The sequence below is a fragment of the Xiphophorus maculatus genome, chromosome 15 (assembly GCF_002775205.1).
Source record: "Xiphophorus maculatus strain JP 163 A chromosome 15, X_maculatus-5.0-male, whole genome shotgun sequence".
NCBI classification, from domain to species: domain Eukaryota; kingdom Metazoa; phylum Chordata; class Actinopteri; order Cyprinodontiformes; family Poeciliidae; genus Xiphophorus; species Xiphophorus maculatus.
Window position 1 is genome coordinate 4,446,933 of NC_036457.1, and position 21,117 is coordinate 4,468,049.

The 21,117-nt window shown below is 41.5% G+C and overlaps 1 protein-coding gene across 8 annotated transcripts; it reads left to right on the forward strand.

Moving 5' to 3' along the window:
• Positions 1 to 253: 253 nt before the first annotated feature.
• LOC102224047 (tumor necrosis factor alpha-induced protein 2-like) lies at positions 254 to 14,029 on the forward strand. Of its 8 annotated transcripts, none has more exons than XM_023348011.1 (14): positions 258 to 368; positions 509 to 567; positions 2,377 to 2,481; positions 3,207 to 3,658; positions 4,103 to 4,314; positions 6,274 to 6,385; positions 7,109 to 7,231; positions 7,301 to 7,395; positions 8,149 to 8,241; positions 8,339 to 8,465; positions 8,896 to 9,021; positions 9,089 to 9,238; positions 10,491 to 10,615; positions 13,445 to 14,029. In XM_023348011.1, exons 2-14 carry the CDS (start codon positions 540 to 542, stop codon positions 13,632 to 13,634), a joined length of 1,938 nt encoding a protein of 645 aa, XP_023203779.1. In that variant the 5' UTR covers positions 258 to 368; positions 509 to 539; the 3' UTR covers positions 13,635 to 14,029. The 8 variants fall into 8 exon arrangements, with proteins under 8 accessions (XP_023203778.1, XP_023203781.1, XP_023203779.1 ...); XM_023348012.1 differs by having other exon boundaries at positions 512 to 567; XM_023348014.1 differs by having other exon boundaries at positions 512 to 567; positions 2,380 to 2,481.
• The last annotated feature ends 7,088 nt before the right edge of the window (positions 14,030 to 21,117 follow it).

Genomic DNA, 21,117 nt, shown 5'->3' on the forward strand with positions numbered 1-21,117 from the left:
TTTTATTCATTTAATAATGTTTGATGGATTAAATGTTTCAGTTCATGCTTTATATTTTGATCAGATATGATATTTAATGAAATGATGTGAAGTTTTTAATGAAATTAATACTTTTTGATGATTGAAAACAGTCACATCATTGAATCAGGTAAACACTAAATGAATGGATGAACTCTTCTGCGGCTCAGCCTGACTGAGGTGGATGGAAAGAGGATGATGATGATGATGATGATGATGATGATGATGATGATGATGATGATGATGATGCAGTGGCTGAAAGTGAAAGGGTTTCGGTCTGGTTGAGATGCTCAGGAGGTTTCGGCAGGAAGCAGATCAGCTGCTGGATCCTCAGTTTTCCGTCTGATCAGGTCATTTTCTGTTTTCTGCTCCTGTGTTTAAAGCGCCCAGATCCTGATCAGGCTGATCCTGTTAGGATGATTAGAGAGGATCCACCAGATCAGATCCGTCACCATGGAAACCGATTCAATGTCTGATCTGATTTCTGCAGCAGAACTAGAACCGGATCAGAACCGGAGGACATGTGGATGAGGCTGAAGAGCAAGCAGGGTATTATTATTATTATTATTATTATTATTATTGCGGTGCATCTGTACTACTGGAAGCTGCAGTATTTCTATGAATGACCAGCAGAGGGCATCAGAGTGAAGATCAGGCGACAGAGGCGGCCTTGGATTAGACCGTTAGCTGAACGGAGCTGAACCTGAAAACGTCATTGATCCGCTCATCAGCTGATTATTAACTGATTCAGTTAGATCTTTCAAACAGCTGAGAGGAAAACATCTGGACTGAACTGAAATTCTGCTTGTGCCGCATTTGTGATGAGTAATGGTGGCCTTCCTCTGGAGGAAGAGGAGGATGAAGATGTTAGGTTTTGTCATAATGCGGATCTAGAGGAAACTGAAAGTGTTTGGGACCACAGATGCTCACTGTCTGATCTGGACCGAGCCTGTGGAGCCGAACCGGAACCATGGTTCTGGTTTCGGATGCGTGGAACCTCCTCTGCGTCTGCATGGTGAACAAACAGGGTGAGAGCAGACGTGACCTTTTTACCTTTAACGCTTCGCTGCAGAGCCGCTTTATCGGCATCATTTGTTTGCGTCTGTCACTTCTGGGTCTCTTATTTGCGTTCATGAAAAAAGAAAAAACATTTATATAATAAATACTAGTTTTAATGCATCGCAGTTAGAACAGAAAATGATGGCGATGAGTAACTCCTCCAGACCCCGCCTTCACCGCCCCTTAACTCCGCCACTGCCGCCGGCCCCTCCGGCGGAGAACACGTCCGCTCGGAGAGATGAGAGGAGGTATGGCGGAGCTCCGCTCCAACTTTACTGGGTTTTGGGTTCTGGAGGTTCTGATGGTGTGTTTGTGGGATGAATCTGTGCGGGAGATGATGAAGGTGAGGCGGTTCTAATTCCTCTTCATCGCAACTTTTCCACCATATTTCAGCGAGCAGATCCCGAACGGGCCTGGTTTTCACCACAGAAATGTGTCTGTTTGGAGGTTTCTGTCGTTTAAAGATGAGAACTGGGTTCGGCCTGGTTCCGAGACCGATCCGGACCGGTTCTGGACTGGTTCCGAACTGGTTCTACAGGCTGTAATCTGGTCTCAGAATACGCAGTTGATACTTATTCTCCGTTTTATCGTTGGCTAATCTTCATTTACTTGGCTTGAACTGAAATATTTAACAGGAATTCTGGGTAAATAGTTTTTTATTTGTTTTTATTATGAACGAAAACTGAATACTGAGGCTTTAAACACAGAAGTAAGGAAAATTAATGCTTTTTTTTACTTAAACGTTTTACTGACATATTATTAAAACTATCCACTGTCTTAATAATTACAAGATTGCATGTGTGAATTAATAAATTAAATGAAGCTCAAACTAACAAATGCAGAATTATTACTTTTTGTACATTTTTATTGATTTTTTGTTTCAAAAACCTATAATATGGTTTGTAAAACAATACTTAGAATAATTAATAATTTTGATAATTAATAATTGTGATATTCATAAATAGATGTAATATGGAAATGTAAAATAAATTAAAGACTAGCCAGAAAAGGTTTAAGTATTTTTATGAATTCATTTTTATATTCAGGAGGTCATAATAATAATAATCTAATTATTATAATTGATCAAAAGTATTTATTTTGTGAAATTGAATAAATTTAACAAAACACAGCCAGCAAATGCTATGTTATTATGTTTCTTTAACTGTATTTATTTTTATTTTCAGGGGCTCATAATAATAATTTATAACAAGAATTAATTAAAAAAATATATTTTCTGTTTATTAGTTTACAGAGAGGAACGTGTTTCCAGATTTTAACTGGTGTTTCCCTGATGTACAGCAGGGGGCGCCGATGAGAACCCCGGAGGAACCCGGAAGAGAATCCCCAAGCTGAAGATCCCCGCAAACATCTGGAGCCACCGCAAACAGAAGAACCAGCAGAGAGGTCAGAACCTGATTAGAGCCGCAAACAGAGGAGGAAAAACTGAGAGGTTTAAAAGAGAAATAAAGAAAGTCTGACTTTTAAAATTTCTAGAAATTTTTGTCAGAAATTTGGGGATCAATCAAAAAAAAAAAAATTCTAGAAAAACCAAAAACTTTCTGTCTTCGAAAGTTAAAATTTGATAGAAAAAAAACAAGGAAACATTTGAATGTAAAAAGTTGCAAATTTTCTAGAGAAAACCTGGAATTTTCTGAATTTCAAAAGTAGAAATTTTTCAGTTTCGGAAATTTGGAAGTTTTGAAACAGAATTTTTTTTTCTAGAAGATATCTGACTTTTCTTCCAGCACATTTTTGACTTCCAAAAGTCAGAAATGTCCTTGTTGTTTTTTTATTTAATAAAATTTCTGAGATGTCTTGGCTTGTCCGTTTCTCCTCTGGGTGCAACACGCCGTCGTCTTTTTGGACGAAGGCCTAGTTAAATCATTTAGATGGAAGAGAACTCTACCAGCATGTTGGTCTGGACAGAGCAGCCAAACCCAAACCTTCTCATCTTCGTTCCGGATCCTGCAAATCCTCCATCAGGAACGAGGAGAGAGAAAACCAAAACAGGAGCATTATTTCAGCCTGAAACGGCATTACCGACCACCGACACCCACAGAAGTGACGTTTCAGGTTGGGAGAAATAACGCCGCCCTCTCTTTTCTGTGTGTCCGTGTCACTTCCTGCAGACAACCAGCCGGACGGCGGCCATGAGGAGGAAGAAGAGGAGCAGCAGGAGGAAGAGCGACTGGATGACCTCACCAGGAAGCTGATCCTCAGGGAGGAAGAGCTCTTCACCCAGGACTGCCGCAGTGAGGAAGAGGAGGACCTACTGCTGAAGGACTTTGAGTCTCTGAGCGTCCGGGTCTGGATGGCCGTCCACAGCAGCTTCGACGCCACGGCGCCCCCTGCTGGACGTCCGGACGTCCTGAGGAGCGCCGTGGACGCTGTCCTGCAGCAGGAGACGCAGGACCAGCGCTGGACAGAGAGTCCCGCGGACAGCGCCCCCGTCTGGCGACCGCTGAGGTGGCTGAGGACGCACAACCAGCTGCTGCAGAAAATGGTGGAAAAGCGACTGAAGGACGCAGGAGAGGACGAGACAGGAGACACTGGACAGCTGTCCTCTATCACCAAGAGACAGGTGATGATGGATGGATGATGGATGGATGGATGGATGGATGGATGGATGGATGGATGGATGATGGATGGATGGATGGATGGATGGATGGATGGATGGATGGATGGATGAACAACTCTCTGCTGATGTTTCCTTAATTTCAGCTTCCAGCCAATCAGAGAGCAGATGTGAGTTGATTTGTGCTCACCAACGATCTTTACCCATCAACAGAACGACATCATCAGCATCATTCTGTAGTTTATTTCTTCATGTTTTCTCTTTTTATCTTTGATATTTATGTTACTTGAGTTTTTCATTCCTTCAACTTTACTAACTGATCTGTCCCTTCTTTGGATTTCCTCGCCCCCCAGGAGATCCCCCAGCCTCAGGTTTGGTAGCCATGTTGAAGCAGACCTTTAGAACAGCAGCAGCCTCTCTGATCCTCTCCGTCGTGTTTCACCTGTCCAGGTGTTCCGCCTGGGGAAGCGTGTGAAGGAGGACCTGCTGATGGCGGCGGTGGCGGTGAGGGACTGCTACCCGCCCAGGATGGACATCCTGAACATCTACGGCGGACTCTACCACCAGGCCTTCAGCGCCCACCTGGCCCAGCTCTCCTCCTCCGAACTGGACCTGGACGACTGCAGCTACCTGCTGTTCTGGGTCAACCACTACTATCCTGAGTCAGTTTCCATGGCAACCGTTCACGCTGTCGCCTTCAAATGAGGCTTCATTTGTTTCCTGGACATAGTCTTTTTAATATTGGTATTGTAACTAAACCGGTAGCTGTGCTAACCCTAAAATGCTAATCAAAAACAATAGTTCACTAAACAGAAAAGCTTTAAGTCAAAACCCAAAATTTCAACCCAGATGTCAAACAAAACTGAACTGAAAGGAATCAGAATTTATTCAGGAAGTTGCTCTCAGAGTCTTCAGAAGTTTTTGAGTCGTTTCCTTCAGTGGTTCTTGGTGCAGCGCCCCCACAGGCCAGGAGGGGAACAGGTTGGTTTGACTCAGAGAACCACAGCAGCTGGAGGTGGAGCAGATGGTGGAGTTCTGGTTCAACAATTAAACCAAGTCTATCGGAGTATCAGGAGGAAAACACCTGCAGTCCTCAGAGACGTCAGTTTGTTGATTTTAAACCAAAGAGGCGCCAGAACTAAGATCACATCCTGACTTAACTTGTTGGTCTTCAGTCAGATTTCAGTTTAATCTTTTAGATTCTGCTGTTAGTCACTTCTGTTCTTGGTGTCATGAGATGAACTGAATGTAATTATAAGTTTCCCCAGGCTCTTCTCTAGAAATAACAACAGAATAAACAAGTTTGTTCAGGTCACATGTTGCAGCATCTGACTCCCATCATTACGAGTTTAGGAACCTTCTGATTTTTGTTCCCTGTTTTATTTTGGAGCGTTTTGGTGGCTCAGAGCTCAGCCGTCCGTTTGTTGGGCGTCGGCTGTCTGTGTGTGTGGAATCCCATTGGGTCGGTAACATCCTGATTTCTGTCAGGACTGGATTTGTTTTTGCCCTGAGTCACTCGGCTCTCCGTGGGTCTTCCTGCTTCACAGCGACCTTGGTGTTTGGGCTTGAGTGAACTTATTTATGACTTCCTCTCTTTGGCTCAGGAAATTTCCCTGCTTGATGATTTTTAAAGTGCAAGGTGACATTTTTAGGCTCTTTACGTGGAAAAACTGAAACAGTTTATGTCAATTATTAATTAAGCTAAGTTAGCCTAACTGACGACAGTAGAGCTTCAGTCAGGAAGCATCCAGGAGATTTTAAACTATTCTAGGCCTGAATAAAAGTAAATTGCTACATAACACCGAGTTATATAGCAAACTTAAAGTTTACAGAACAGCCAAGTAAATTAGCACTTTAAAATTTATCCTGAAAAATTCATTTATGGGGAGCTAAGTGTGCTAAACGTTTTCAAAGTTAGAAAAAACACTAAAGCACTAAAAAAACAAATCAATTTAAGGGAAATTAAGTATGCTAAACATTTCTAAAGTTATCAAAAGAGCTAAACAAAATATTAGCTGTGCTATTAGCGCCTTAGCGTATTTAGCAGAAGGGTTCCCACCACCAGAGATTAGTTTTTTGTCTTGGAAGGACGCAGTCCACCAGGAAAACGTCCCATCCATGGCATGAAGTTGTGGTAAAACTAATCTAGGAGAAGCTAAGTTGGTTAGCCTCCCCAGTGCTAAATGTTAGCAGAAAATTAATGAGCTAAACCAAAAATTAGCTCTACTATCAGCACATTAGCAGACGTGTACCCACCACTGCATCCATGCAATTTAGTAATTTATAATTTATCTGGAAAAAGAAGATAACTGCTCTATGTGTTTAAAAGTTAGCAAAAGCACTGAAGCGCTAAAATATGAGCTCCACTTAACAGTAGCTTTAGCTTTGTCGATGCTTCGTCCAGTTAAACACAGAAGCTCTGAGCAACGAAAACTTTCTATGGAATAGAAAATATATTTAGTTAAAGGCAGCAGTGACTTTAACGATGTTTTCTGTAAATAAAAACAACCAAACAGAAGCAGAGTGAAGCAACAAACCAAAAATGTTTAAATGTTTATGATGTTTTTGTGCAGAACTTTGTTTTATCTTAATGTTGTGAGTTTGTTGTTGGATCCCTGCAGTGAAATCCTGCAACAAAAAGAGCTGGACGGGATCAAGACGGCCTGTCTGGGTTCTCTGCTGCTGCCGGACACTCTGAGGCGACTGGAGGAACAATTCATGAGCCACAGACAGGTAAACAACAGACAGGTAAACAACAGACAGGTAAACAACAGACAGGTAAAGACAAAGACAGGTCAACAACAGACAGGTAAAGATAAAGATAGGTAAACAACAGACAGGTAAAGACAAAGATAGGTAAAGACAAAGACAGGTAAAGACAAAGACAGGTCAACAACAGACAGGTAAAGACAAAGACAGGTAAACAACAGACAGGTAAAGACAAAGACAGGTAAACAACAGACAGGTCAACAACAGACAGGTAAAGATAAAGATAGGTAAACAACAGACAGGTAAAGACAAAGATAGGTAAAGACAAAGACAGGTCAACAACAGACAGGTAAAGACAAAGACAGGTAAACAACAGACAGGTAAAGATAAAGACAGGTAAACAACAGACAGGTCAACAACAGACAGGTAAAGATAAAGATAGGTAAACAACAGACAGGTAAAGACAAAGATAGGTAAAGACAAAGACAGGTCAACAACAGACAGGTAAAGACAAAGACAGGTAAACAACAGACAGGTAAAGACAAAGACAGGTAAACAACAGACAGGTCAACAACAGACAGGTAAAGACAAAGACAGGTCAACAACAGACAGGTAAAGACAAAGACAGGTAAACAACAGACAGGTCAACAACAGACAGGTAAAGACAAAGACAGGTCAACAACAGACAGGTAAAGGTGTCGGCAGCAGATCGCCAGCAGGCTTCAGCTCACTGTACCGTCGTTTCAGGAAAAGGTGAAGCTGTGGCTCAGCACGGCTCTGAAGAAGGAGGAGGAGAGCTGGCTGAGTGGAAAAACGCCCGAACTGATCGACTGTTACTACTTCAGTCCGCTGGCCATCGATGTCATCCAGGTGAGCGCAGGGACAGGTAACGCTCCTGGGCTTCGACCGGCCGTTTCTGATGAAGCTTCCTGACTGCAGGTGGTGAACAGTTCCCTGACTGAGTTCAGCTGTGCTATCAAAGACCAGAACAAGGTGCAGAGGCTTACGATTCACCTGGAGAACTTTCTCAGCAGGTAAGCCACGCCCACTGAACACAAGAACCAATCAGGTCACAGCTGTGCTGTTTCACTAAGAAGTAAAAGGTTCGTCGTCTTTCCTTTATTCATTAATGCAGACTTTCATTTGGCAGAAGCTAATGCTAAAGTACTTTACCAACATGCTAACTGGTATAAGCTAATGCTAAGGCGTTAAACTAACATGCTATTTAGCAGAAGCTAATGCTAAAGTACTTTACCAACATGCTAACTGGTATAAGCTTATGCTAAGGCGTTAAACTAACATGCTATTTAGCAGAAGCTAATGCTAAAGTACTTTACCAACATGCTAACTGGTATAAGATAATGCTAAGGCGTTAAACTAACATGCTATTTAGCAGATGTGAAATAGTTTAAGAATGGAAAAATTTTACGACTCTTGGCTTTTATTTTGCATCTGTTGTATTGATCTTCATGTCGACTGAGAAGACATGAACAAAGATTATGCAAAACTTTAACACAAATATTTGGAATATTGATCAAATATTGTTAAAATATAAATTGAAAGTACCTAAAAATTTATTTTTAAGATTGTGTGGCATTAGGAATCTTTGACAGCATTCAAACAGGAAGTGACATTCAGCACAAGTCAGGAATTGAACCATTTACCTCCACCCCACTCACCACTTCTGAAGAAAAATCTAATTTAAGAAGTCTATATTTAGAGGAATTATTTCAATCTGTGCTTCAGTTTTTCTGGTCATTTCATTCTTTTATGTGTTTGTGTTGCAGCTACAGGAAGAGCGTGGAGGACCTGGTGAAGGCGAACCCCAGCAACCTGCATCCAGTGCTAAAAGCTACGCTGGTCTGTGAGCAGCAGCTCAGGTGAGCTCACACCTGCATCACGACTAGAGCTGCAGGAAATCTGCCCCAAAGCATTCTGGGAACTGTCACAGCTAAGCAGCTCCTCTCCTGTCCTCAGAGATTACATATCTGGTCAAGCTGAAGGTTTAGCTGAAGATCAGAAGCGCCGATGTCTGGATACGCTCTCTGCTCTCAGGGATTGTTGCTACCAGTATTTTATCTTCCCTCTTCACGGCAAGATCAAGGTCAATACTGTCTCTACTCAGAGAAACCTAAAAACGCTGCTGTGCTAATTATGTACATTAAATCCACTAACATGCTAAACCAACACAGCATTTAGCAGAAGCTAATGCTAAAGAGCTACAACAACATGGTATGTAGAGGAAGCTAATGCAAAAATGCTAAGCTAATATGGTATATAATGGAAGCTATGTGCTACACATTTTCAAAATGTGCAAAAACAATAATATGCTAAATTAATAATTTGTTCCTCTGTTAGCACATTAGCAGAACTGCAAACGCCATCGCTATGGCAACTAGCAGAAGTTCTGCAGGTGAATAAAATGACAGAAATATGAGATATGACCGATGATCTGGAACAGTAAACATTTTCTGCTTCAGTGGAACATCTTGTTCTGTTAGCAGGACAAACGTCTCTTTCGTTTTGATGTTTAGGTCTTCTTAAGTCCACTGTGGACGTCCGCCTGGGTGGACGGCTCACTTCCTGTCATCGACCAGCTGCTGAGCTTTCTCAACCAACAACTGGCCGACCTGTCGGACCTGAAACCAGCCTGCAAACAGGTGAGACACCACCATCCTACACCTGTCTGCCTGCCTACCTGTCCAGCTGACCGCCCACGTCTCTCAGCCTCTGGTCTGCGACCTCCACCAAGACCTGGCCGCTCAGTACGTGAAGAAGACGATGAAGACCAGGGTGAAGAACCGACAGCAGCAGGTGGCCGGGTCCGAACGGATGGTGGAAGACGCCAAGAAGATGGACGGCTTCTTCAGAGAGGAGGTGAGACACGTAGCGACACGCTAAACCACAAGCTAACGCATCAGGCTAATGTATTAGGCTAACGTATCAGGCTAACGCATCAGGCTAAGGTATACCAGCAAGTTAACATCAGATGCTTTATTATTCTTTAGCTTCTTTATGTGTGTAGCATACCTGCTAACATTAGCATCATTTGTAATTAGCTTATATCATATCAGGGTTATTATGGCTGATTTTAACCTTAGATTAGCAGCAAACTAAAAACAATATTTGGATTTTGAAAAACAAAGTGGCATTTAATTCAGCTTTATTTTATTTTTATTGATCGATTAGGACAGTGAACATTAATCATCATTTCCACAGTTCATGGAGCAAAGATAGATGAAAAAATAAACATTTACACCAGAAATAACTAACAGACAGACAGAGTAGAAATTCAGCTGTATTTTGTCAGTAGTACTCAGTACTGGTCAGTAGTACTCAGTACTTACTCAGTAGTACTCAGTACTCGTCAGTAGTACTCAGTACTGGTCAGTAGTACTCAGTACTTACTCAGTAGTACTCAGTACTCGTCAGTAGTACTCAGTACTGGTCAGTAGTACTCAGTACTCGTCAGTAGTACTCAGTACTCGTCAGTAGTACTCAGTACTCGTCAGTAGTACTCAGTACTGGTCAGTAGTACTCAGTACTTACTCAGTAGTACTCAGTACTCGTCAGTAGTGCTCAGTACTGGTCAGTAGTACTCAGTACTCGTCAGTAGTACTCAGTACTCGTCAGTAGTACTCAGTACTTACTCAGTACTCCTCAGTAGTACTCAGTACTCGTCAGTAGTACTCAGTACTGGTCAGTAGTACTCAGTACTCGTCAGTAGTACTCAGTACTCGTCAGTAGTACTCAGTACTTACTCAGTACTCCTCAGTAGTACTCAGTACTGGTCAGTAGTACTCAGTACTGGTCAGTAGTACTCAGTACTGGTCAGTAGTACTCAGTACTCGTCAGTAGTACTCAGTACTCGTCAGTAGTACTCAGTACTTACTCAGTACTCCTCAGTAGTACTCAGTACTCGTCAGTAGTACTCAGTACTTACTCAGTACTTGTCAGTAGTAGTCAGTACTCGTCAGTAGTACTCAGTACTTGTCAGTAGTACTCAGTACTCCTCAGTAGTACTCAGTACTCGTCAGTAGTACTCAGTACTTACTCAGTACTTGTCAGTAGTACTCAGTACTCGTCAGTAGTACTCAGTACTTACTCAGTACTCGTCGTGGTGTCTCAGGGCTGCAGTTCGGCGCCGTGGCTCTCTGAAACGCTCTGCAGCGTCGCTGAGATTCTCCGTCTGCAGGATCCAGCCAGCGTTCACCTGGAGGTCGTCGATCTGGCCCGAAGGTTCCCGGACTTCAGGTACCGCCCACAGAGGAGGAGTAACTAGTTACATTTACTCAGTTACATTTACTGGAGGAATTGTTTCTTCAAAAATATATTTTTAGGAGTATTTCTACTACGCTGTACCTGAGTAATTTCATTTTGAAGTATAATTTATATATTTATATAATTATTATTTTTTTATTATTATTTATATATTTATAATTTATAACTGTAGTAAACTTCTGGATTTTCTTCCCACTGAATGAAAAACAAAAATGTTTTAACCAGAAACTCAAACCTGCAGCTTCTGATAAAGTTTCAGAAGGTTTTTATTGACAGAAACTTCTTTTACCTGATTTTATTTTTGTTACTTATATAAATTATCGTCATTTTTGTAATTAAAACACCAAAATTTACACTTAATTTTTTGTTTTTTCATATGATGATGTAATTTTAAAATATTAAATGATTGATCATTTGATCAGTTACTCAGTACTTTAGTAACTTTTTACCAAATACTTTCTCTTACTTGAGTAATTTGTTGGATGGAAACTTTTTACTTTTACTTGGGTAAAACTAAGTTGGAGTAGCTGAACTCTGAGCAGGTTTTGGATCCTGTGTCCAGCTTGACATTTTGCTGAGTCATTTTGCTGAGTCATTTCTGCTGAGTCGCTGTCCATCGTTTCGGAGCAAAGCGTTTGTCCTCTGAGTCGCTCTGCAGCAGAAAGGAAGCTCAGAGGATCCGGAGCGCTGAGGTTTAACTCTGACGTGAAGCGACCGCAGCTGATGATCGTAGATGTTCGGTTTCGTCACAAGGAACAATGGCTTTCTGTTTCCCAATGCATGCTGGGTAAATCGTCAACTGTTTCATGTGGATAAGAAAGAACTTAGTCTCCCACCGCAGAGAGACACTGTTGGGAAAATTAAGCAACGCTGAGCAATCTGAGCAACGCTGAGCAATCTGAACAACGCTGAGGCCTCCAGGAATCAGATGCAGATTTATTCAGTTCTAGAATCTAAATCCATTTAAAATGTTTATATTTGGGTTTCAGAACCAAACATGGAGGAGTCACATTCAGCTTCTATGCACCACAAATCTGGCACAAACTTCCAGAAAACTGAAGCACAGCTGAAACCCTGAGATCCTTTAAATCTGGACTAAGAGCCAATCTGTTCTATCTGCTTTTTACCATAATAAATGAAACATTGACCGATATATTTGATATTAATTGATTAATTGGATGATGGCACTCATTGGAATGTTTCTGGTTTTGTTGACTGTTTGGTGTTTTTATAATTTTGTGTTTTTATGAAGTGAAGCACTTTGAACTGCCTTGTTGCTGAAATGTACAAACTGATGGATCTTCAGTGTCGCAGTTAACAGGAAGGAGGTTCAAAACTTCCTCCTTCAGTCCAAGATCAGCTTATCTCTGCAGATTGATGAGTGTGTGAAGATTTGTTGGTCTGTGTTTTTTTTAACCCCTCCAGGGGGTCTTTTTGTGGGCTCTAGAGTCCCTTTTTCATGAAGTAGGCTGACAGGAAAGGGGGAAGGAGAGGGGGGAAGACATGCGGCAAACGTCGCCGGGTCCGGGAGTCGAACCCGCGACGGCTGCGTCGAGGACTCGAGGCCTCCAAATGTGGGTCGTTCTATCCCCTACACCACCACGGCACGCCCCGGTTTGTGTCTGTTTAGCAGGCTGACACAGTGTTAGCATGTTAGCATGAGGTTAGCCTCTTGGTGCAGAGCGCAGTTAGCGCTGGCTGAACATTAGCCATGTTTCTCATGCAAGTTTGAGCGAACTTTCAAAATGTCACCAAAAAGCCAAAAAGTCAAGCAGATATTTTTTAGACGTGTTTCCATTTCCTGATCAAATCAAGCAAATCATAATTTTGTCAGACGTCGACACAACTCTCGTTCTTGAATTAAACGTTTTGGCGCTAAGATGAGCTGCTGGGTTTTTTTGTTTTGTTTTGTGTTTTGGGTCGTGTTATAATCGGTTTATTTCACAAAACTCCAATGGAAAGACTTTTTTCGCACATGATCAACAGCCGGATGTTGCCGCTAGCGCAAACCACGAAGAAGAAGAAGAAGACAGGAAGTGGTAGGAAGATGACGGCGCTGCGTGTTTTTAATTTATCATGTGAACAAACTTATTCACAAGTGACTCTAATTTCATTTCTTATTTAATGGAAACACAGCAAATTGTGAAATTGTGTTTTTTCCACACTAGTGGAATATCAACAATGCTTTCCGAGTATTTGTTATGGAAACGCAGCTTTAGACGCTCTAGCTGCTCTGCATGTCCTTAACAACATGTTTCTGTAATAAATCATCTTTCCTGCTGCCACACCTGGTGTCAGGTGTGGCAGCTTGTTCTGCTGCAACCCGAGTCCTCCCGGTTCCGGTGGGAAGGGCGGGTCCGCTCCGGCCAGAGGAAAAGTACTGAGTGGCACCGGGTGGGGATCAGGTTCTGGAAGCTTCCAGCCGTCTGGTTTACCTGCTCAGGTGTCGAACCAGATCTAGAGCAGCTAGAGACGAACCAGATCTAGAGCATACGCACCTGGTTGTCAGATGAGGGTCAGAAAACACAAATTGTTTCCTCCTCCCATTTCTGGCCACAACTGCAGATTTTTGGGCATTTAGTCAGAAAAATGAACCGAAAACACTGAGATCCTTCTGGCAGAAGAACCCGAGCCGAGTGTCTGAAGTCAGGGTGAATTAGTCAAACTTCCAGGGAGAAGAAAATATTAAGTTCAACTAAACAGAACAAAGTGAAGAAGCACATAGAAAACATGAGAAATATTTTTTAAAAGTGATTTTTTAAAATCTTTTTTTTGATTAATTATTTGTGTTATTGTCGTCAGCGGCGCTCACGTCTCGGCGTTGCTGTCGCTGAAGTTCGGCCTTTCGGCGGCTGACGTCCGGTCCATCAGAACCAGCGTGGAGGAGAACCGCCCCCTGGACGCCTCAGCCAATCAGAGCCCTCCGTTCTTCTCCAGCGTTAAAGTCAAATGGATCAATAACAAGATCAACCAGATGGCGATCAAGAGTTAAAACAGTGCGACTCAATGCTAATGTTAGCATAGCTTGTTGTTTCAGATTATCTGCATGGCGTATAATGTAAACATTAGCTTAGTGATGCTAACATGTTAGCCAGAAATTTAAAAAGGGAGACTTGCTGCGTTGGAAAGCCATCTGGTGTTCATCAGGGCTCAGCTCTCGGTACCCTTCAGTTCTCCTTTTATTACCATTTAAGTGTTAGAAAATGTGTCGTATTTAAGCTAACTCTGCAACCAGACTCACTTTAAATCCATGCAGCTTCCTGCTACTTAACAAAGCCCTAAAGTAATGAATGTTGTAAGGCTGTGCAGAATGTTTTTAATGTGATTAGAAACAGAGGCATGTATCTGTTACTGGAGTCATGTCAATAAACGTATTTATTCAGCAGAGCCTCTCACTCATTTCTCCATAAATGTGCAGATATACTTTAAATAAATTTGTTTTTATTACAGAAACATCATTGAAGTTTTAGACTAAGAGATTTATTCAGGAGGAAAAACATCGCATGTTGATAAATGAAGGGTTTTTTTATTTTAGTCAAAATCATTGTCATATTTGGTCTTTTTAAGAATATGCATATAGTTTGATTTTTTTCTTAAAAATAAAAATGGGATATTTTCTATATTTTTTAGTGAGACATTAAGTACCTCTTGCAAAACAGGTGACAAAGTAACTCCAAACTTAGAAAATCATGCAAACACTAGAAATATTGTACGTATTAGTTTGTAGTTTTTACCTTCCCATGTGAAACACATGCTAACATGCTGTAGCTAACTTGCCTAAGTTAATAATGATTTATTGAGTAGTTTAACTCTTTGTTTAGACAAGATCAATAACTCTTTTCATCAGAGATCTGGTTGGTGGTGAATAATGAAATAAAATCCTTTTTGAGTGAGGTAGGTGTACCTTAATGGAGGAGGAACAACTTACAGTTTCAGGAAAAACTGTTATCTGCCATGCTAACTAGCTTTAGCATTCCTGGCAGACTCTATCTAGCAGGAATAAGCTGTAGTAAATACAAGAGTGTATTAGAACAAAAAAGGAGTAAATTTCCATTACAAAGCTAAAGAAAATATATTAACTTAATCTCAAAAATTTTGTAGAAAAAAAACTTTAACATTTCTGAGTTTCAAAAGTCTAGAACAAGTTAGAAAAACTCTGAAATTTTCAGATTAACCTAAAAAAAATTCTTTAAAAACCCCCAAAAACAACAGCAAAAAAAAACCTTGACAATTTCTGGGTTTGAAATGTCTAAAACAGGGGTCACCGACCTTTTTCAGACTGGGAGCTACTTCACGGGTCCAGAGTAACACGAAGGGCTACTTATTGATACAGACATAAATGTTCTTGGCTCAGCCTTTATAACAATAATATATACAATATGTATATATGATTACATGCTGCCTGATTATATTAATGTTAGGGACTACTCAAAGTAGTTATCAGTAATAATTTACCATGGCAGATATGGTTAATTGCTATATTGTGATCAGAAGTTCTTGGTTCAGAGTTTTAAGTTTGATTCCCTTTTGGAGATTTTCTGTCTGATTCTAAATTGCCCACCAGTGACTGGGAGTCTGGATCAGTGCTGCAGCTGCACGGCTGGACAAACTGGGTACCTTGAGATTTTCCTTTGAATAAAAAAAGAAAAGAAAATAATTCTTGTTTTATTATCTAACCCTCTTTACTATTAACAAAATTGTGGAGAAAAAAAGATATTTTATGTCCAAAGATATTGTACACACAGCTGTGTAGAGTCTGTGGGGGTGAGGTGGGGCACAAAGCCTAAATCTGATTGGTCAGTTTGCTTTTGTTTATTTCCCGGGTTGGCGTTTTTCTGTAAGCTAAACATGAATGAGTGGAGTTTGAACCTCCCGTAGTTCTAAGATCCCGCCTGTGCTTCTTACAGTGTGCGGTTCTGGCGGGTCGCCGGTTTATTTGCTTTTTTGAGGTTTCGCCAACTGAATAACTGACGGGTCACCCGCTGGCCGACACCAGCAGATGCGCTGGGGGAAACCCTGGATATATGTATAAACATCAAGGACTCCTGGATTTCTGGGCTTCTCACCCTTTCTCTAAGGGAGCCCAGAGACCCTGCGGAGAAAACCCCTCCAGGATAACAAGGCAGTTCCCAGGAGGGGCACTCTCCAGTACCCCCTCCAAGGACTTAAAAAGGCTGGGTAAACAGTCAGAACCCGACCCAAACCCGTAGGTAGAGGGAGAGGCTGTCCTCTTGTTCACCCCAGCGTACAGGCACCAAGACGGGAGGCAACAAGTCAGCTCACTCCTGCCCAGCGCCTCTCACAAGGGGCAACTCCAGGGTGGGAAAACATCCAACCTGAAGAGTTTTTGCGGCGCTAGTGGCTCGTATTTTTCTGACAGTAGGCAGACAGGAAGGAGGGCGAGGAGAGGGGGCAAAGGTCGTTGAACCCGCGACAGGGTTCAACGGAGGCTTTAGTTTCGAGGACTAAGGCCTCCAAACGTGGTGCATGCTAACCCCCTGCGCCACCACAGCACGCCCCGAGTCCGACTATTTCTAGCCAGAACCCATCGGCTCTTTTCGGGCTGAGCCCGGCCGGGCTCTGTGGGTTAAAGCCGGGCCACCAGGGGCTCCCCAACGTGCCCCACCCCCAGGCCTGGCTCCAGGGTGGGACCTCATGTACGGGCGAGCAGAACCACTGTTTCCAATGGTCGTTTTCATCATAAGGGATCTTTGGGCTGCACTTGGTCTGGTTCCTCACCTTGGACCTGTCTGCATTGGGTGGCCCTACCAGAGGCATGAAGCCCCGACAGCAAGACTCCTAGGATCACTGGGACACTCAAACCCCCCCACCACGATAAGGTGGCAGCCCATGGAGGGGACGTGTAAATGTGTGTGTGTGTGTGTGTGTGTGTGTGTGTGTGCGTGTGTGTGTGTGTGTGTGTGTGTGTGTGTGTGTGTGTGTGTGTGTGTGTGTGTGTGTGTGTGTGTGTGTGTGTGTGTGTGCGTGTGTGTGTGTGTGTGTAAATATGAAGTAACCTGTTAATTATGTAAGACAGAGAGAAAATGAGAGAGAGAGGAAGAAAGTTGTTTTTTTAAGATGAGGAAACAAACTCAATGTGGTGGGAAGCAAATTCTGACCTTTGGTCCAGTTGTGAGGTGAAATGTATCTTTGTAGTTTTAAAAAAAAGATTTTTAGGCTCTAATAAAGTTTTTTAGGCCGTTATTTAACAGGCTGAACAGGAAACTGGGAGGAGAGAGAAGGAAATGACATGCAGCAGATTCCCCAGGACTGGGAATTAAACCCAGGTTGACAAACAAAACCTATAAGTAACGTCCTAAACAAAACATAATTTACAGTTTTACTATAAATCTGGTTTAAAAAATAATTGAATTATTCATTTCTAAGCCCCTTTTCCTTCTCTTTTATACAAGCAGACAGAACATAAGCTCAACAACACAAAAGCTTCATATTTATTACAAAATATTCATCTAAGAATTGATTTCTTCCTGTAGTGGAAATGATTTCTGATTAAGTTCTCTGTTTTCATACTTTCATGGATTGTTCTTCTTTTTACCTTTTCTATAGTTTTTCATGTTAAATTGCACTTTTTTGTTAAGTTTCTAATATTATCTTGAATCTGTATTTCTAAATAAAGACTAACTGAAAGATCACACAGTAACTTTTAGTTTTGATAAAACCTGTTTTTTTCTTATAACAAACAAACCAGATAAAACAAGTTTGGGCTTCTTCAGGGTCCGGAGTATTAAATTATGATTACAATTATCATCTAATATTATGTACAGATTAAACTCTAATCTTCATTTAACATCCTGGAACCTGAAGAATCCAAACCTGTTAAATCAACCTTTTTATGTTTGGTATAAAAAGAAAAACAGGATTTATCAAAGAAAAACAGGTGAATGGACTGAACTTGTGTAGAGCCTTGCTAGTCATGTTGACCACTCAAAGCGCTTCACACTACAGTCACATTCACACCGACATGCAGGTTGGGGGGCAACTTGCCTCTAAGTGCCCCGCCCCGGGGCAGCTCAACATGTGGCTGAGGAAGCTGAAATCGAACTTACAACCTTCTGGTCACAAGACGACCACTCTACCCACTGAGCCCCAGTCGCACTAAAACAGCCACTGCATGATCCTTTTGCTAATCTTCTTTAAAATACAGATTTAAACAGTTTAAAAGCTACAATTCAGTGCAATTTAATATAAAAAGTGAGTAGAAACGGTAAACTAAAGGACAAACCATAAAAGCACAAATACAGTGAAAATAAACAGAAATCATTATTATTAAAAGAAGAAATTTTAATTCTTAAATCAATACGTTGCTATAAAAATTGAGCCCAGTGTTGCTGCGGCGCTAACGTACGGCTAATTCAATTAATTTTAAAGTTTAACAATAAAGCTGCACATGTGTTTGGAGCTTCTTAAAGTCTTTGGGGGCAATTTGCAGTGACCACCTGACCTGACCTACATGTTTTAGGAGATGTGGGGGGAACCGGAGCACCCGGAGAAAACCCACGCAAACACGGGGAGAACATGCAAACTCCACACAGATGGTGTCTGTGAAGATGCAGCGCTAACCGCTGCACCACCGTGCTGCCCACGTTTTTTCCAATTGGGTTGGGAAGGGATCTATTTTCTAGTTTGTCAATGGGGGATAAAACTTTTTAAATTTGGTCTTGACGGAGCGTGGCATGGCGCCCCGTTCACAGAGGCTACAACCTCCATGCGTTTGATTCCAGTCCTCGGTTCGTCTCCTGCACGTCTTTCTCCTTCTATAAATATCAAAATCAAGAACTTTAGACACGTTCTTGTTGGTCTTCACTTGTTTGTTTCTTTTTTGGCTTCTGCCATCCCAGAGTGTGTCGTACCTTCTTCCAAAATGAATTTTTAGACTTTTTCTTTTTACCATCTGGATTGTCCGAATCCTCCAGGATGGTTTCTCCAGCGACCTCGGTCTCTTCTGAGGATTCTGGATCCATGGAAGAACCTGATAGAGGTTCTCCTGAAAGATCCTCCTCTGAAGAAACCTCTTGATTTAATACTTTAACTCGGTTCTGTGAGTTTTCTTTCTTCTCTTGGGAAACTGTGATGGGTTGTTGTTGGAAACCTTCTTCCTCGGCTCTCAGACTGTCGGCCAGCAGCAGATCGTCTCTCGCTTTTTGTAAATCATTTTTTACACAAATGAGCTCCTCCTGGTGTTTTTCTGCTTGCTGTTTTAATGCAGTTACTTCGGTTTCAAACCGACTGTTTAGCTCCATGTACAAACTGTTAACATTCTCCAGCTCAGCCTTGGCACTCCTTTCCTTCTCTTGCAGGATTTTCTTCTCTGATGTTGTTACTTCTTGGAGGATGGCATATTCAGCTCTCAGCTTCTCTAGAAGCTTCTTGTCCTCCTCTGTTTGCTCCAGGTGAGCTTTTCTCTCCTGCTCTACCTGATGCTGGTATGTCTCAATTTCTCCTGACATTTTGTGGAGGAGCTCCTCCTTCTCAGCTCTCATATTGTCTAGAAGCTTCTTCTCCTCCTCTCTTTGCTCCAGGTGAGCTTTTCTCTCCTGCTCTACCTGCTGCTTGTATGTCTCAACCTCCTGCTTTAAATCCATAATGTCTCTTTCAAACTTACGTTTTATCTCCTCGTGCGAAATGTGAACCTGATCCAGTTTGTTCAGCATCTGCTTCTCTCTCTTTCTCAGTATTATGATTTCTCTAGCCATTTTTAGGAAGAGCTCCTCCTTCTCTGCTTTCAGCTTGTTGACTAGCTTCAGAGTCTCTTTCTGCCTTTCTTTGTTTGCGTCTTTCTCACATTTCACCTCCTGCCTTACCAGAGAAATGTCTGCATCATATTTACATCTCAGCTCCTTGTAGGAAGTCTTAAGTTGGTCCAGTTCTTCTTGGACAGCCTCAGTTTTCTTTCTCTCAGCCTGTATTCCAGCAACAAATGCTTCCCGGCTGAGGAGGTGGGCCACCTTTAAATCCTCAAACTCCTGCTGCAAGGTCTTCTTTGCAGCGTAAAGTTCTCTTGGATCATTGGACATCTCTTCCCTCTCTTCTCTCTCCAGTCTCTCAAGTTCTCTTTTTGTCTCTTTGATCTCATTAATAAATCTCTCTCTGAGATCTTCCTGCTGTTTTAGCCGGAGTTCCATCTCTTCCAGCTCCGCCTCCAGGTCGGCCATGTCTTGGTTGTCTTCTATCCCGGCGCTCTCCATTTCCAGACTGGAGTCCAGTCTGTGGGTTTCCTCATCTAATATATCCAGATGTGCAGGAGCGAAGCTGCCTTGGGGGTCTTGCTGGACTCCCGTTCTCGCCTGGGGTCCCATCATTTTGTTGCAGTATTGCTGAAATAAGTGAAACATTTCTCCTCAATACAATCACTAAAGTTGTCGATTGGTAAACTACCTTAAAGAGCTTTGCGCACGTCTGAACTGGTCAGTGATATTGCAAGCAATGAAAAATATGCAGAATTGTGTTGCATACAATTCTGCAGTTGATGACATCACAGACTGCACCGCCAGTGACATCACAGAGTCTTCCTTTGCTGGTGGAGTGGCATCATTCCACCACCAAATATCTCACTCTTTATTCTTGTTTACATTCAAAATAGTCCATGATTCAGTCGTTTTTATCCCAAATATCAGGGCATCAAACTCATTTCCATTTTGGGCCAAAATCTGAATGTTCATACAGGGCCTGTTGCACCAGATCGTACTGATAAAAACCATTTCAGTTGTTAAAATATCAATATATAGGTGTTTCAGCATTCAATAATTCTTAAAATAACATAATATTGAACATCTTTTCACACTAATCAGTCCGTCCAGGATTGTTTTTGTGGTTTTCTGCAATCATCACAGATTTTGTGGTGCTAATTTAGAAATATTTGTAAGGAATTTTTACGATATTTGAGCTAATATATGATGTTAAATGTTTTCTTTTATTAATCACTCTATCAGTCATGCACTATAACTTGACATCAGGTGAGGCTGAGACAGCGGTCACCAAATGTTTTTGGTCAATTTTGAGAAAAAGTTTTGATAAACTCAGAAAAAATGTGGGGATCTGTTGATTTTTGTGGTTATTTATTTATAACAACATGAAAAAGTAAAAGATTAAAACTATAACTATTGATTTCTAAATCTTGTTGAAAGTTGGGTCGGATTGATTAAGCCTTGTTTTTATTATCAGGCTTAAGACTCAAAAATTGTAAATGAGCGATAGTTGTACTAGTATTGTTGTGTCTTGTTTATTGTTGTCATAGCAACTGCATAACATGATGGCTGCCAGTTAAAATAAAGAAAGTTGTAATCTATATTTTCAGTTTGTTTTCATTAGCTTTTTAAAGGCACAATGTCGTTCTTATTATAAATAGTTTTTCTCCATTAAAGTCTCACTGTTAATAAAATGACCATAATTTTATTGTGAAACGTAAAAACAAGCCCAACTCATGCACAGAATAGTACAAATCTGATTTTCCTTGG

Coding starts and splice junctions, on each gene's coding strand:
- LOC102224047 (XM_023348008.1), top strand. CDS start 989: ATGGTTCTGGTTTCGGATGCGTGGAACCTCCTCTGCGTCTGCATGGTG. Junction 1,047..2,376: donor CTGCATGGTGAACAAACAGG/GTGAGAGCAGAC, acceptor CCTGATGTACAG/CAGGGGGCGCCGATGAGAAC. Junction 8,242..8,338: donor GTCTGTGAGCAGCAGCTCAG/GTGAGCTCACAC, acceptor TCCTGTCCTCAG/AGATTACATATCTGGTCAAG.